The 17565-nt window shown below is 51.5% G+C and overlaps 1 protein-coding gene across 1 annotated transcript; it reads right to left on the reverse strand.

The window, feature by feature from the left end:
* Positions 1-3530: 3530 nt before the first annotated feature.
* On the reverse strand, positions 3531-8439 carry LOC133340361 (spindle assembly abnormal protein 6 homolog). The gene is made up of 4 exons (XM_061548505.1): positions 8316-8439; positions 6015-6185; positions 4474-4758; positions 3531-3722 (listed from the first exon to the last, which is right to left on the reverse strand). Exons 1-4 carry the CDS (start codon positions 8382-8384, stop codon positions 3531-3533), a joined length of 717 nt encoding a protein of 238 aa, XP_061404489.1. The 5' UTR covers positions 8385-8439.
* Between the last annotated feature and the right edge of the window lie 9126 nt (positions 8440-17565).

The following is a 17565-nucleotide window of genomic DNA, read 5'->3' on the forward strand; positions in this document are numbered from 1 at the left end:
AGAGGATGTTCAGTAACCTAGCGCGCATCTATACATCAGTGTGAAAAATAAGTGGATGTAGGCAGTCCTCAGCTTACGAACACCGGACTTACGAACATCCACATTTAAGAACCTGCTTCCATGAAATATATATATCTTTTTTAACACTGACTTTAAACGCGAGCTCACACTTGAAAATTTAACCGCGGAGCTATTTTGTTCAGTGGAGCGATCCCCCGCGAAATGTAATGACTCAGGCTCGTGCTGGGAGTGAGGCTTTGTGTGTGTGTGTGCGCGGGCGCACGTGTGTGTGTATGAAAGTGAATGTGTGGAGAACGCCTTGAGCTCCTCCCTCAGCTGCATGAATACTACACTCGTCTTTCTGAGCCTTATTACAGACAACGATCATTTTACCATCATCATCATTAGGCATCGTCATCATGAGTAGCCATGATCCGTCCACCTCTGAATGATTGTACTTTTTGTGATACTGCTGGATGAAGGTTTCCCTGAGCCATACCAGTCATAGGAATTGATTGATCATACTTCATCACACTGGTCAGCAAGAGGTGGTACACCCAAAACTGGTTCAGATATCACTGGCCATCGATGCTACCCATGGCTGGAAATCAAACTCCATGGCTTGGTTCAGAGTGCAGAAGACGAATCACACTAAATTACTTTTTTGTATATAATCACAAATATTTAGTTTTCTTTCTACCTGTTTGTATATAACTTCCATTGGTTTCAAATGCCGTATGTTCTCCCTGTTGTAATCTGTTACATCGTGTGGTCTTTTTTAGGTACTAACTCCCTGTATTGCATTGTTTGTGCATTACTTTGTTCACGATAAAAACTTAATTGCTGCATTGTGTACTATTATTTTCCACGCACAATGACCATTCTGGTCTCGGTTACTCCTTTCATGTTCCATGATCACATTGTTTTTTGAACAAGGCACCGATTTAATAATCGCGGGGGGGGGGGCGGGGGAGACAAATGTATCCCGGACAAATTGTCATTGGCACATTTTATATTTGGCGATTTAAGCACGACACCGCACAAGGGCCTCGCCCTCTTGTGAACGCTACCACAGATGTCTTCAAACTAAACTGTCATTATCCTTATTTACCACAGAGGTATATAACTCTATTTCAGAAGCGACCTGTCACAAATGAAAGTTTCAAAGAAGTGGCTTATCATGTGGAATCTTTTGCAGCCAAATAATCTAAACACGTTTCTGAATGTGGAGGGAAAAACCGGAGGACCCAAAGAAAAATCCACACGACCACGGGGAGAACATGCAAACTCCAATATACAGGTGTCAGGCGAGGTAGTTAACATCTAACATCTCGCCACCATGGCGCCCCTCTTCAGTGCCAATCACGGCTTCGTCACGCGTGCCCGTGCGAGAGGGGGTAAACTAGTTACAGGCCTAGTCAGGGCTTGTCTTGTTTAGTCAATTGTAATTACCTCATCCAACATTCACCTATCTGCAGGCAAAATTAAAAGGCATGATGGGGGAACCGATCCTGTGGTCACAATTATACATTTAGCCATATAGAAATGCATTATCATACTACATTAGAAAAAATAATAATGGCTGATTGCCTTCCTGGCTGCATCTATGTTACTTTATAACCCCTTCAGGTTTCAGCCACCTGTGATTAAGCCAGGTACACATGTGCATTAAGTTAATCATCTCAGCCTGGTCATCAATGACTGCGCAGAAAAGCCCAGGAAACACAATGTTGGCTTTGCATTAAATCGAGCTAAATTCCAACACTGAAAACCAAAGATCTGACTGTTTTGTGGTGAAAATTACTCATTACTCTCCATAGCAGGGCAGGTCTCAAAGTACTTCCTTCCATTGTGTGTTCCAGAGGGCACTTAAAGATTTCTCAGAAGTAGTACTGTGATATATGCTTCTGCGGACCATTCTCTAACCTGCGATGGTGCACTGCTCAGCGGATGGGGACAGACCCCACGTGCACACAAATAGAGGTGTGGGGCTGCAGCTTAAGCTCTGGTTACCTGGTGCTGCAGCCCGTCGATCTGGCCACGCATGAAATTCATCTCAGCATCCGCGTGATGAACTGTGTACTGCAGCCGCACCACTTCCTGTGCCGTCCCGCCTCCTCTGCCCTGGAGACTCCCAGCTCGGCCTTGATGAACTCCATCTTGCCCCTGTACAACACCACAAGGAGGCAGCACGGCGTCAAGCACGGGCAACTCCCACGCTCGCTAACTCGCTCACTCACTCGCACTGAGAATCCAACACCGAACCGTGGAAGATCTCACACTGGCACTGTCCTATATATCTGATCTAATTGTATATTTATAAAGTGAATTCACTCAAAGCGTTTGACATAGTAAAAAAAAGTGACAGAATTTAATAATTTAGATGGCAGGGGGCATGACACGGTTAAATGAATTGAGAGGACCGCGACATCGGGTACTTCGGGATCACGAATGGGTAGAGGAAGTAGAGGAAAGAGCGGGGCAAGGGGAGGTGAAGAGGAAGAGAATGGGAATTTCAGAAGCGGTAAGCTGAAGGCCGCGGTGCATATGTGCAGATCACCAAATCTCAGTAAAAGCAAAGTTGCATGGCCATGGTGTGACCTGGCGCTACAATCAGAGCAGCCTGGGAACTTTTTTCAAACGTGAATTGTATTACAATTGTTCCTGATTTTCTACTTTCCCGTATGGTCCATCGCTCAACCTCAGTCACCCTGTGTTCTGCTTTTCGGAAGCGCACGCTCGCACACGCTCGCAGCAGCGTGTGATCTGAACACCTTGGACGTTGCACGTATGTGTCCTTCTATCGGACTGCCATTCCAGGTCACACCCGCAGAGCACCTCCTAATCACGCCCCCCCATGCCCCTCATCTCACCGTCGCCGCCACTGGTGCCTGCGCGTACGCACTGGGGTTGTCGAGCTCTTCCTGGGCACGGCACTTCTCATTCTGCAGCATCCGCTCGCAGCTCCACCTTGTGCTCGCCTAGCCGCGCTGCATCGCCACCAGTTTCGCTGAGACAGCTCCGCACGCTCATGCTGTTGCTCCAGAAGAATTGGCTGTCGAAAGGGACACAAAACCACGGCGATGGAAGACAGTATAGCCACCCAGCGGCAGCAGGTGGAGAAAGAGCAGCAAGCATCAGGAGGAAGAGTAACAGCAGCGGGAGTAGTATCAGAAAACCTAGTCAGTGCTAAGAGGGATTAGGTCCCTCAGACCCTATTCACCAGCTTGCATTCAAACGGGGTTCCAAAATAATAATACAAGCACAGGAAGGACTTAGCTAGAGAGCAATTTAGTAAACCCAGTGGTCAGTCCTACCATGTTAACGGGTGAGTGGTCCACGTGTGAAATGTTTCTAGTACTTAGACTCGTTTAAACTCGTAAAAAGAAGTTATTGTTGCATAGTGGTCTACGAAATGAGTGTTCAATGGGTCCGTGGATTTAGAAAGATTGGGGAGCACAGGCCCCTACCCACCAGTCTCCTCGAAGCAAGTGTTGGTCTCCTGCAGCCGTTGCTGCAACTCCAGCGCTTCATTGCCGCAGGGTGTCCACCTCAGTTTGCTGCGCCTCTTGGTTGGCATAGAGGTCACGCACGGTCGCACTCAGCTCCGCGGCCTCGGCGCCCAGCCGCTCGGCTTCAGTGCCACGCTCTTGTGCCACTTCCTGTGCCACCACCAGGTCGGCCTCAGAGCGCTGCAGCAGCTCGTCACGCTCCTTCAGCTCCTGCGGGAGGAGAATGGGCAGTATCTAAATTACAGGTACTAGGTGGATTGTTATCATTGTGTAGTGTTGTAAAGGACGGACTTGTAAACTTCTTTATGGCACACACTGTTTATTATCTTAATACACAGTCCCTATCACACAAAGGGGGTATATGGTCCCCTCACCCATTACCCTGAGTAGACACAGCCTCCGGACCTTGCAGGCTATCTAATCTCCCTGCTATCCTAGCGTCCTCTGGCTGGACCTAGGGGATCTCTCACCAACCACTGGTTACACTGAGCCCTAGCCCTGATAAGGGCTGGAGGGCTTGGTCCAGGGTCCTAGATGTCTTCGGCCAAGAGCTCTCAGCGCTCTGGCTTTTCTACCTGTTCGTGGCCTGGTTGTCCAATCCCCGGCCACCTTGTAGGACCCTTCGATTGGTCCTTCCCAATCTGGCGTTTGGATCCTACCTCACCCCCTTTGACCCTGACCGTTTGATTGAGCGGGATAACCTTGTTTACGATCCGCTCTCTCACAGTTTGCGAACAGCGAGTAGTTAACACCACTACAATTGCAAGATCGTGAGAGGTTGTGGTGGTGGCTTAAGGGAGGCTTACATCCAGCAATGGATGAACCTTGGCCAATTATGAAAAGAGCTCCAAGGATTATGTGGCTTATGAAGTATTTTCCAGGACACCAATCAATGGCCCCGAATGACAAGGGAGCTAGAGTGTGGGTAGGGGGGGGGCTGCTGCGAGAGTGGAGGCCTCACCTTCTGCAGGACCGCGATGTGCACGACGTGAGAGTCGTACTCTGAGTCGGCGTGCGTGTGCGATGCACGATATTCGGCCAGCTCCATGCGTGCCAGATTCAGAGTCTCCTCGTGGTCCTGTCTCAGCTGCTCCTGAAACCGCTCAGTCCTAATCGTGAACTCTGCCAGCTCCGATGACGCGGCGTTGGCGTCGTGCACGGAACGCTCCTCGGCCTCCCGCTCACCCCGCCGCGCTGCCTCCAACTCCGCCTGCAGGCTGTCGATGGCCTGCGAGTGCACCCGTAGCTGCTCACGGACAGATGGGCACAGTGGCACAGGCACGTGTATGCATAGGTGGGCAGCCCCTCATCACAGACACGTGCAGCGTGCAGATGAGGACAGGTAGAGACATACTGACACACGCAGTATGTAGTTGTACAGAGAAATAGAGACAGAGACATGGGCAGGAGGCACACGAAAAGAAATAGAGAAATGACAAACATGCAGAGACATATACACACAAAGACACAAGCAAGTCACATGTAGAAATTTGGACACATGACGGAAAGTCACAGTGCATATGGAGAGACATGTACATAGCCACAGGCACAACATGTACAGGGAGACAACGTAAGCATGCAGAGACACGGGGATCGTCTACAGAGACGCACATGTGCCCATAAAGGTGGCACACACCCATGGTCGTCATCAACATACCACAATCACGTTTAAAGAGAATATAAAATATTTCAAATAATAAAAGAAATTCCAAAAATATAACCATGATATATCAACCATTTGTAAGCATGCATATAACATGGATACACTATTCACCGTAAGATTATGAAGAAATTCCAAGCACCCAAATTATCGTCTTCAAATGGAGTCAATATTCAGGACAACTCACAATGCCATGTCGGTCATGGGGATGTGTTTTACTATACTTCCCCATGCTGGTCAGCCCCATACAGGTGTATTAATCAGTAAAACATACTTCATGCTCATTCTGTGGGGAGATGCTATGATACAAAAATTGTGTTTGATCTGCTTTTTTTTCTTTTTCATTTTCAACAGTATTAGGAGTCAAATTTAGCCAAATTAAGTACAGAACCAAAATATTATTCGTTGGGTTTTTTTGTGCACTCATTGGCGACCAGGCTGAGACCACCAAACTCATTACGCTTGGGAACCCGGTTAAATCACTGGTTGGGCGGCTGTAATCTGGATTTGATCCTGGCATCTCAGCAGTGCTGGCACAGCCACCTCCCAGAATGCACTTATTTAATGGTCCATTTCCTTGACATTCAGATCGCACTCTGAATAAAAACTCAACACATTCATCAAAACGATGTACTCAATAGGGCAGAACATCTAAACGGCGACGTTTCAGGCAATGGTCCTTCTTTACAGCAATATCCATTGCAGTCTTATTGACGAATATGTTGAGGTTTTGTTATCCATGCTTGTGCGCCACGGAGCTTCACAACGAGAACACGTTTAATTTTAGCCGCGCTCCGTGCAACAAGGGGACGGGGAGGGGGGTTTGGCGGCAGCCAGGATACCTCCTCAGAACGCTGGATCTCTAGTTGGTGCAGCATCTCGTGGAGGCTCTTATCCTTCTGGCTCAGGGCGCCACGCAGGGTGTTAAAGTGCGCTCGTGCCCTGCCCAGGTTGGCCCGCAGGTTCGACACCTCCTGAGACAGCTGGTGCATTTCGTTCTCCGGCATTGGCAACTGCGACGGGAGCAAGGGCACATGGCATGGGCACGTTAGCTCTCCCAGTGTAAATCCTGCCTTAATTCGCATCGTGACGGACGCATTTGACACGGATGGTGGAGACAACACCATGGCACATGGCAAGTGAAGTGCCTCATACGCAGGTAGACACACATCGGACAGATACGCTGACACCCACACACCCACGCAAGACAACACGATTCCTCACAGCCTAAACACCGTGGTAGAACACGCAGCAGCGTTGGTCTCAGAAACTCACCCACCGCCATCTCTGTTTACATTCGCTCAGCCAATGAGAGTGACGAACGCTCTGGGGCAACCAGCAACCAACCCCCGCGATTCAATTATGACGATGTATGGTCACAGGTACATAAAAAAAAAGTTTTGATAATTTTGTCAGTGTTGTTACAATATTTTTTATTCAGTTTTATCACATTACGCTCTGAGCCACCGCAGCGCTCGCCAGTTTTTAAAAGACACCCTGGTCCGCCGACGTGTTTGCTATTCCTTGGTCTCTCTTTGCCTTGTTTTCATATTTTTAGTGAGCATCTTAGCCCCAAAATGTCTGGAAAGAGGCCTGCAAATGTGTTAGTGCTGGAAATGAGACCAACAGGTCAAGGAAAAGTATCACTTAGAATGGTAACATGCAAGTGATAAGGCCGGTCGAGGTGGGTGAGCATCAGGCGAGTACATTACATAATACTTATTGATAATAAATATGTATTTGTTTTGATACAATGTTTACCATGTTTTATTACTGTAATTAAATTGCCCTGATACTGACACCCCCAATGAAGCCCTCATTTATTGTTCATAAGAGACAACACTGTCGGGAAGGCATCCCCATATGTACAATGGTATAATAACCCTTCAAGCGCTGATTCGATGAATGCCTTTATTATGATGAATGCTCACTTCTCCACCTACGCATCTTGAGCGCTAAGTGAGGACTGCCTGTATTAATTCCATACAGGTTTCCAGCGGTGGCCTCCACTCCAGCCTAGCTTTGTCTCCCCTCTCTTGCCAAGTACAACTCTACCATCAAAACATTCTGTGAAATGAATACGTGATTGTTATAATTGTACTCTCCATTTTGCTTCGTTCTACTGCACAGTTTAAAGTATTTTTGTTTTAATTACTTTTAAATTTTATAATCATAAGAGAATTTCAATATAATATTCTGAACATCTGCAGTTTTTAGTTGGACGTTAAATATTTTAAAGTGAATTTTATGCTAAATTTCAGCTTTCCAACCCCTCCATTTTAATACGTATTTCTCCTACAACATCAGAGTGTAGCGCCACATTAAATGCGCACTACAATGACAATAGTTTAAAGTGATTTGAAGCATGTTTTATTTTCAAAATGGAAATATGGTTTGGGGGGGGGGGGGCAGAGCTGTGACGTCATATTTGAGGGGTCTGACTTTTGGTGACGCCGTGTGGACGAGGGGGGGGGGGGGTTAAAAATCGCCCAAATTTGCGTGACGTCATTTATGGACGGCCCCTAAGTCAAGATTAGTAATGTAATTACCAGCGAAACGTCGTACTCAAATTCTAAATGTTGTGGATTCACTTCAAACACACCCGTGGGCTGAAGAAGTAACTAATTGGCGTTTTGTTAACGTGACACATTTTTTACTGATTGGCCGTGTCGGGTGGTGGAGGGTTGCGACGCATTTATAATAACGCGATCTCACCCAAAACCCGATATGAATGACGTAACAGACATACAGTGGTGACGTCATTGGCTCCACCCTATGTGGGCGGAGCCAACCCTATATGGGCGGAGCCTACGGCTCGTCCTTATCGCGTCACCAAATGCCACGTGACCCCCCAGGCACAGCTGCTGGACAACGGCAGTTGGTCCGAGATGCTGTCACCATGGCAACGCAAACAAGGACCACCTTGCCCAGAGAAAGCTCCTTCCGACTAAAATCCTTGATGAAACTCTCAATCTGTGATATTCAACTATGAACCTCCCTACCTACATATCAAGCGTTCAATTTTAAAGTTAAACTTAAATAACGGAAAAAAAATCGATATTTTTTTCTCTCGATATGATCACGGTATTATTTCGTATAACTCCGATCGATACCGCTGAAAGGCAAGAGGTGGCGCCACTCACCTCCACTGTTGACGAATTCGGAGTCTCCAGCGTCGCTTGCAACTGCTGCGCTCTCTTGAAGAACCTCATAGTTCCTGTTGGGGGCGCAAGAGATAGAAGCAGCCGCTCAGCTCGCTCGCCCTGTCGGAGTGACGTCAAAGCCGGAGGTGACGTCATTGGCCCGCCTACTGTGGGCGGAGCCAGAGCCCGTGAACCCCGCCCCCTCAGACACCCAATGGGGGCAGAGGAAGCTCCCTGCGACTTGAGACTTGGAGCCTCCTCGCCACGTGTCGAGAGGTCAATGTCGCAGTGAAATTCACTCACGAGGCGACTGTCTCTGGTCTTGGTGTGCTCCTTTGACTGTCGGTGTTTTGCCGTCTTGCCCAAGCTTGGATATGATGTTGACAAATCTACAGGAAGGTTTGTGCTGCACAGTTTGTTTTTGCACTACATATTTATTTGTGACTTGATGACATTTTCGCAAATCCTTACTCAAGTATCCTTTCATCTTCTTGGTTCTTTCGGTAAAGTCACGTGGAAGGGAGATAATAAAATAATAAAACATAATAAAATAATACAATTCTCACAGTGAGAATGTGTGATAAATAAAACATAATAAAATAATACAATTCTCACAGTGAGAATTGTATTATTTTATTATCTCCCTTCTACGTGACTTTACCGAAAGAACCAGAAGATGAATCCCTGCAGTCACGAAAGCTTTAAATCGAAATTCAAGTATCCTTTGTTACATTTGTTGTTGATGCAACCGGCTGACCCGTCCCTTCTGGGCGTGTGTGAAAGAGGACGTCAAGCTCATGAGATCCCTCCGGGAATAAACACGCGCACGCGTGTAGGTAGATGTAGCAGACACGAATAATTTACTAAACTTCCGAATGTATTAAGTACTTTGTTCAATGTTTCGTCACAAATCAAACATCGAGAATAAGCAACAAATATGCAAACACTCCTGAGACGGGCACCTCCCTTACTGACCTCACCTCGTCCTCACCCCTCTGCTCGTTATCTTCACTCCTCACCTCATCCACCTATCCTGTAAGTAGCAGACACGTACAATCTGTTTTTTACCTATATAAATGTAATTTTGTGTCTCTGCCTGTCTGTGAGTGTTCACAGCGCTTGCGAGGGATTTGGCTCTCAAACGGTGGGGTTCGCGTAAACAAAAATTAGCCAGGTACCACGCCGGAAGCCCCGTGCTTGGCATAGGCGATTCCCTTTTCACGCCCGTCACCTTAAAATTAGTTCAGTTAGCGTCTTTTGCCGATTTTTCTTTATTTAAAGATAAAGTTTCGCGATTGTTTATTATTTCCCTTCGCCGCGCGCGGGCTGACAAACGCAGCCAGCTGCACTTGCGCACAACGCGCACGAGGTGACCCCCCAGCAGCAATCCGCACGCGCCGTCGCCAAAGGTCAGGCGCACACTTTATGTATTATGTGCATTTACTAGCAGAAGTACCCGGCGTTGCCCGGGTGAAAAATATATTTCTTAATAACCTTACATATACACACAGATACTAAGGTATTGTCAAAGCCCGGTGGGCTTTGACAATACCTTTCACCACTCACAACTCACCCTCACCATTCACCCTCACAACTCACCAATCTCCCTCACCAATCTCCCTCACCACTCACCCTCACCACTCACCGTCACTACTCACCAATCACCAATCACCCTCACCACTCACCGTCACAACCTCACCGTAAACTACTCACCCATCACCAATCACCACTCACCACTCACCCCTCACACTACCGTAACTACTCACCAATCACCAAACACCCTCACCACTATCCCTCACCACTCACCACTCACTATCACCATTCAACCCTGACCATTCAGCCTCATCACTCACCCTCACCACTCACCGTCACACTCGCCACTCACCCTCACCACTCACGCTCACCACTCACCCCTCACCATCAGCACTCACCCTCACCACTCTCCCTCACCACTCACTCTCACCATTCACCCTCGCCACTCACCCTCACCACTCACCGTCACAACCACGACTCACCCTCACCACTCACCCTCACCACTCAACCTCACCCTCACTACTCACCATTCATCCTGACCAGTCACCACTGACCAATCACCACCCACCACTCTCCACTAACCCTCACCACTCAACCTCACCACTCACCCTCACCACTCGCCCTCAAAACTAACCACTCTCTCACCACTCACCCTCACCACTCAGCACTCACCCTCACCACTCACTCTCACCACTCACCCACCACTCACGCTCACCACTCACCCCTCACCGCTCACCACTCACCCATCACCACTCACAACTGCCACTCACCCTCACCACTCACCCTCACCACTCACGCTCACCACTCACCGCTCACCACTCACCCATCACCACTCACAACTGCCACTCCACCCTCACCACTCACCCTCACCACTCACCCTCACAACAACCACTCACCTCACTGCTCACCACTCACCTTCAGCACTCACCCTCACCACTCACCCTGACCACTCACCCTCACCACTAACCCTCACCACTCACCAACTTACCACTCAACCTCACCACTAACCCTCACCATCACCACTCACCCTTACTACTCACCACTCAACCTCACCACTCTTTGTCACCACTCAGCCTCACCACTCACCCCCTCACCCCTCACCATCACCACTCACCCTCACCACTCTCCCTCACCACTCACTCTCACCATTCACCCTCACCATTCAGCTCACCACTCACCCTCACCACTTACCCTCACCACTCAACCTCACCCTCACTACTCACCATTCATCCTGACCAATCACCACCCACACTCTCCACTAACCCTCACCACTCAACCTCACCACTCACCCTCACCCTCAAAACTAACCACTCTCACACCACTCACCCTCACCACTCAGCAGTCACCCTCACCACTCACCCTCACCACTCACGCTCACCACTCACCCCCTCACCGCTCGCCACTCACCCATCACCACTCACAACTGCCACTCACCCTCACCACTCACCCTCACCACTCACCGCTCACCACTCACCTCACCCCTCACCGCTCACCACTCCACCCATCACCCGCTCACAACTGCCCTCACCCTCACAACAACCCACTCACCCTCGCCGCTCACCACTCACCCTCAGCACTCACCCTGACCACTCAACCTCACCACTAACCCTCACCATCACCACTCACCCGTACTACTCACCACTCAACCTCACCACTCTTCGTCACCACTCACCCTCACCACTCACCCCTCACCATCAACCACTCACCCTCACCCTCTCCCTCACCACTCACTCTCACCATTCACCACTCACCGTCACAACCACGACTCACCCTCACCACTCACCCTTACTACTCACCACTCAACCTCACCACTCTTCAGTCACACTCCCCCTCACCACTCACCCGCACCATCAACCACTCACCCTCACCACTCAACCTCACCCTCACTACTCACCATTCATCCTGACCAATCACCACTGACCAATCACCACCCACCACTCTCCACTAACCCTCAACCACTCAACCTCACCACTCACCCTCACCACTCACCCTCAAAACTAACCACTCTCTCACCACTCACCTCACCACTCAGCACTCACCCTCACCACTCACGCTCACCACTCAGCCATCACCACTCACAACTCCACCTCACCCTCAACCACTCACCCTCACCAGCTCACGCTCACCCTACACCACTCACCCCTCACCGCTCACCACTCACCCATCACTGCTCGCAACTGTCCACTCACCGTCACCACTCACCCTCACAACAACCACTCACCCTCCCCGCTCACCACTCACCCTCAGCACTCACCCTCACCAGTCACCCTGTCCACTCACCCTCACCACTAACCCTCACCACTCACCCTTACCAATCAACCTCACCACGAACCCTCACCATCACCACTCACCCTTACTACTCACCACTCCAACCTCACCACTCTTCGTCACCACTCACCCCTCACCTTCACCACTCACCCTCACCACTCTCCTCCTACCACTCACCACTCACTCTGACCATTCACCCTCACCATTCAGCCTCCACCACTCACCGTCACCACTCACCGTCACAACCACGACTCACCCTCACCACTCACCACTCAACCTCACCCTCACTCCTCACCCTCATTCATCCTGACCAATCACCACTGACCAATCACCACCCACCACTCTCCACTAACCCTCACCACTCAACCTCACCACTCACCCTCACCACTCATCCTCAAAACTAACCACTCTCTCACCACTCACCCTCACCACTCAGCACTCACCCTCACCACTCGCGCTCACCACTCACCGCTCACCACTCACCCATCACCACTCACAACTGCCACTCACCCTCACCACTCACCCTCACCGCTCACCACTCACCCTCAGCACTCACCCTCACCACTCACCCTGACCACTCACCCTCACCACTAACCCTCACCACTCACCCTTACCACTCAACCTCACCACTAACCCTCACCATCACCACTTACCCTTACTACTCACCACTCAACCTCACACTCTTCGTCACCACTCACCCTCACCACTCACCCCTCACCATCACCACTCACCCTCACCACTCTCCCTCACCACTCACTCTCACCATTCACCCTCACCATTCAGCCTCACCACTCACCCTCACCACTCACCCTCACCACTCACCGTCACAATCACGACTCACCCTCACCACTCACTCTCACCACTCAACCTCACCCTCACTACTCACCATACATCCTGACCAATCACCACTGACCAATCACCACCCACCACTCTCCACTAACCCCCACCACTCAACCTCACCACTCACCCTCACCACTCACCCTCAAACTAACCACTCTCTCACCACCCCCCTCACCACTCAGCACTCACCCTCACCACTCACCCTCACCACTCACGCTCACCACTCACCGCTCACCCTCACCGCTCACCAATCACCCTCACCACTCACCCTGACCACTCACCACTCATCCTCACCAATCACACCCTCACCACTCACTCTCACCATTCACCCTCACCATTCAGCCTCACCACTCACCCTCAACACTCACCCTCACCACTCACCGTCACAACCACGACTCACCCTCACCACTCAACCTCACCCTCACTACTCACCATTCATCCTGACCAATCAGCACTGACCAATCACCACCCACCACTCTCCACTAACCCTCACCACTCAACCTCACCACTCAACCTCACCACTCACCTTCACCACTCACCCTCAAACTAACCACTCTCTCACCACCACCGTCACCACTCACCCTCACCACGCACCCTCACCACTCACCCTCACCACTCACCCTGACCACTCACCCTCACCACTAACCCTCACCACTCACCCTTACCACTCAACCTCACCACTAACCCCACCATCACCACTCACCCTACTACTCACCACTCAACCTCACCACTCTTTGTCACCACTCAGCCTCACCACTCACCTCTCACCATCACCACTCACCCTCACCACTCTCCCTCACCACTCACCACTCTCACCATTCACCCTCACCATTCAGCCTCACCACTCACCCTCACCTCACCCTGACCACTCAACCTCACTCTCACTACTCACCATTCATCCTGACCAATCACCACCCGCCACTCTCCACTAACCCTCACCACTCAACCTCACCACTCACCCTCACCCTCAAAACTAACCACTCTCACACCACTGACCCTCACCACTCAGCAGTCACCCCACCACTCACGCTCACCCCTCACCGCTCGCCACTCACCCATCACCACTCACAACTGCCACTCACCCTCACCACTCACCCTCACCACTCACGCTCACCACTCACCTCACCCCTCACCGCTCACCACTCACCCATCACCGCTCACAACTGCCCCTCACCCTCACAACAACCACTCACCCTCGCCGCTCACCACTCACCCTCAGCACTCACCCTGACCACTCAACCTCACCACTAACCCTCACCATCACCACTCACCCTTACTACTCACCACTCAACCTCACCACTCTTCGTCACCACTCACCCTCACCACTCACCCCTCACCATCACCACTCACCCTCACCACTCACCCTCACCCTCACTACTCACCATTCATCCTGACCAATCACCACTGACCAATCACCACCCACCACTCTCCACTAACCCTCACCACTCAACCTCACCACTCACCCTCACCACTCACCCTCAAAACTAACCACTCTCACCACTCACCCTCACCCTCAGCACTCACCCTCACTACTCACGCTCACCACTCACCCATCACCACTCACAACTGCCACTCACCCTCACCACTCACCCTCACCACTCACCCTCACCACTCACGCTCACACTCACCACCACTCACCCCTCACCTCCACACTCACCCATCACTGCTCGCAACTGCCACTCACCGTCACCACTCACCCTCACAACAACCACTCACCCTCACCGCTCACCACTCACCCTCAGCACTCACCCTCACCAGTCACCCTGACCACTCACCCTCACCACTAACCCTCACCACTCACCCTTACCACTCAACCTCACCACTAACCCTCACCATCACCACTCACCCTTACTACTCACCACTCAACCTCACCACTCTTCGTCACCACTCACCCCTCACCTTCACCACTCACCCTCACCACTCTCCCTCACCACTCACTCTGACCATTCACCCTCACCATTCAGCTCACCACTCACCGTCACCACTCACCCTCACCACTCACCGTCACCACTCACCGTCACAACCACGACTCACCCTCACCACTCACCACTCAACCTCACCCTCACTCCTCACCATTCATCCTGACCAATCACCACTGACCAATCACCACCCACCACTCCCACTAACCCTCACCACTCAACCTCACCACTCACCCTCACCACTCATCCTCAAAACTAACCACTCTCTCACCACTCACCCTCACCACTCAGCACTCACCCTCACCACTCGCGCTCACCACTCACCACTCACGCTCACCACTCACCCATCACCTCACAACTGCCACTCACCCTCACCACTCACCCTCACCGCTCACACTCACCCTCAGCACTCACCCTCACCACTCACCCTGACCACTCACCCTCACCACTAACCCTCACCACTCACCCTTACCACTCAACCTCACCACTAACCCTCACCATCACCACTTACCCTTACTACCACCACTCAACCTCACCACTCTTCGTCACCACTCACCCTCACCACTCACCCCTCACCATCACCACTCACCCTCACCACTCTCCCTCACCACTCACTCTCACCATTCACCCTCACCACTCACCCTCACCACTCACCGTCACAATCACGACTCACCCTCACCACTCACTCTCACCACTCAACCTCACCCTCACTACTCACCATTCATCCTGACCAATCACCACTGACCAATCACCACCCACCACTCTCCACTAACCCCCACCACTCAACCTCACCACTCACCCTCACCACTCACCCTCAAAACTAACCACTCTCTCACCACTCACCCTCACCACTCAGCACTCACCCTCACCACTCACCCTCACCACTCACGCTCACCACTCACCGCTCACCCTCACCGCTCACCAATCACCCTCACCACTCACCACTGACCACTCACCACTCATCTCACCAATCACACCCTCACCACTCACTCTCACCATTCCCTCACCATTCAGCCTCACCACTCACCCTCAACACTCACCCTCACCACTCACCCTCACCACTCAACCTCACCCTCACTACTCACCATTCATCCTGACCAATCAGCACTGACCAATCACCACCCACCACTCTCCACTAACCCTCACCACTCAACCTCACCACTCACCCTCACCACTCACCCTCAAAACTAACCACTCTCTCACCACTCACCGTCACCACTCACCCTCACCACGCACCCTCACCACTCACCCTCACCACTCACCTGACCACTCACCCTCACCACTAACCCTCACCACTCACCCTTACCACTCAACCTCACCACTAACCCTCACCATCACCACTCACCCACTTACTCACCACTCAACCTCACCACTCTTTGTCACCACTCAGCCTCACCACTCACCTCTCACCATCACCACTCACCCTCACCACTCTCCCTCACCACTCACCACTCACTCTCACCATTCACCCTCACCATTCAGCCTCACCACTCACCCTCACCACTTACCCTCACCACTCAACCTCACTCTCACTACTCACCATTCATCCTGACCATCACCACCCACCACTCTCCACTAATCCTCACCACTCAACCTCACCACTCACTCACCTCAAAACTAACACTCTCCACCACTCACCCTCACCACTCAGCAGTCACCCTCACCACTCACCGTCACCACTCACCCTCACCACTCACCGTCACCACTCACCGTCACAACCACGACTCACCCTCACCACTCACCACTCAACCTCACCCTCACTCACTCCTCACCATTCATCCTGACCAATCACCACTGACCAATCACCACCCACCACTCTCCACACTAACCCTCACCACTCAACCTCACCACTCACCCTCACCACTCATCCTCAAAACTAACCACTCTCTCACCACTCACCCTCACCACTCAGCACTCACCCTCACCACTCGCGCTCACCCTCACCACTCACCGCTCACCACTCACCACTCACCCATCACCACTCACAACTGCCACTCACCCTCACCCTCACCCTCACCGCTCACCACTCACCCTCAGCACTCACCCTCACCACGCACCCTGACCACTCACCCTCACACTAACCCTCACCACTCACCCTTACCACTCAACCTCACCACTAACCCTCACCATCACACACTTACCCTTACTACTCACCACTCAACCTCACCACTCTCGTCACCACTCCCCTCACCACTCACCCCTCACCATCACCACTCACCCTCACCACTCTCCCACCACTCACTCTCACCATTCCCCTCACCATTCAGCCTCACCACTCACCCTCACCACTCACCCTCACCACTCACCGTCACAATCACGACTCACCCTCACCACTCACTCTCACCACTCAACCTCACCCTCACTACTCACCATTCATCCTGACCAATCACCACTGACCAATCACCACCCACCACTCTCCACTAACCCCACCACTCAACCTCACCCCTCACCCTCACCACTCACCCTCAAAACTAACCACTCTCTCACCACTCACCCTCACCACTCAGCACTCACCCTCACCTCACCCCACCACTCACCCTCACCACTCACACCACCCTCACCACTCACCCTCACCACTCCGCTCACCACCTCACCCTACCACCCTCACCGCTCACCAATCACCCTCACCACTCACCCTGACCACCACCACTCATCCTCCCAATCACACCCTCACCACTCACTCTCACCAA

Source organism: Lethenteron reissneri, chromosome 9, assembly GCF_015708825.2.
Source record: "Lethenteron reissneri isolate LAM-NWPU_2019-01 chromosome 9, ASM1570882v1, whole genome shotgun sequence".
NCBI classification, from domain to species: Eukaryota; Metazoa; Chordata; class Hyperoartia; order Petromyzontiformes; family Petromyzontidae; genus Lethenteron; species Lethenteron reissneri.

Bases quoted from the DNA above. Each gene is read 5' to 3' on its own strand.
- LOC133340361 (XM_061548505.1), bottom strand. From the start codon at position 8,384: ATGAGGTTCTTCAAGAGAGCGCAGCAGTTGCAAGCGACGCTGGAGACT. The intron at 6,186-8,315 runs GTGAGTGGCGCC...CTCCCGTCGCAG, and splicing joins CGAATTCGTCAACAGTGGAG to TTGCCAATGCCGGAGAACGA. The intron at 3,723-4,473 runs GTGAGGCCTCCA...CTCCTCCCGCAG, and splicing joins ACATCGCGGTCCTGCAGAAG to GAGCTGAAGGAGCGTGACGA.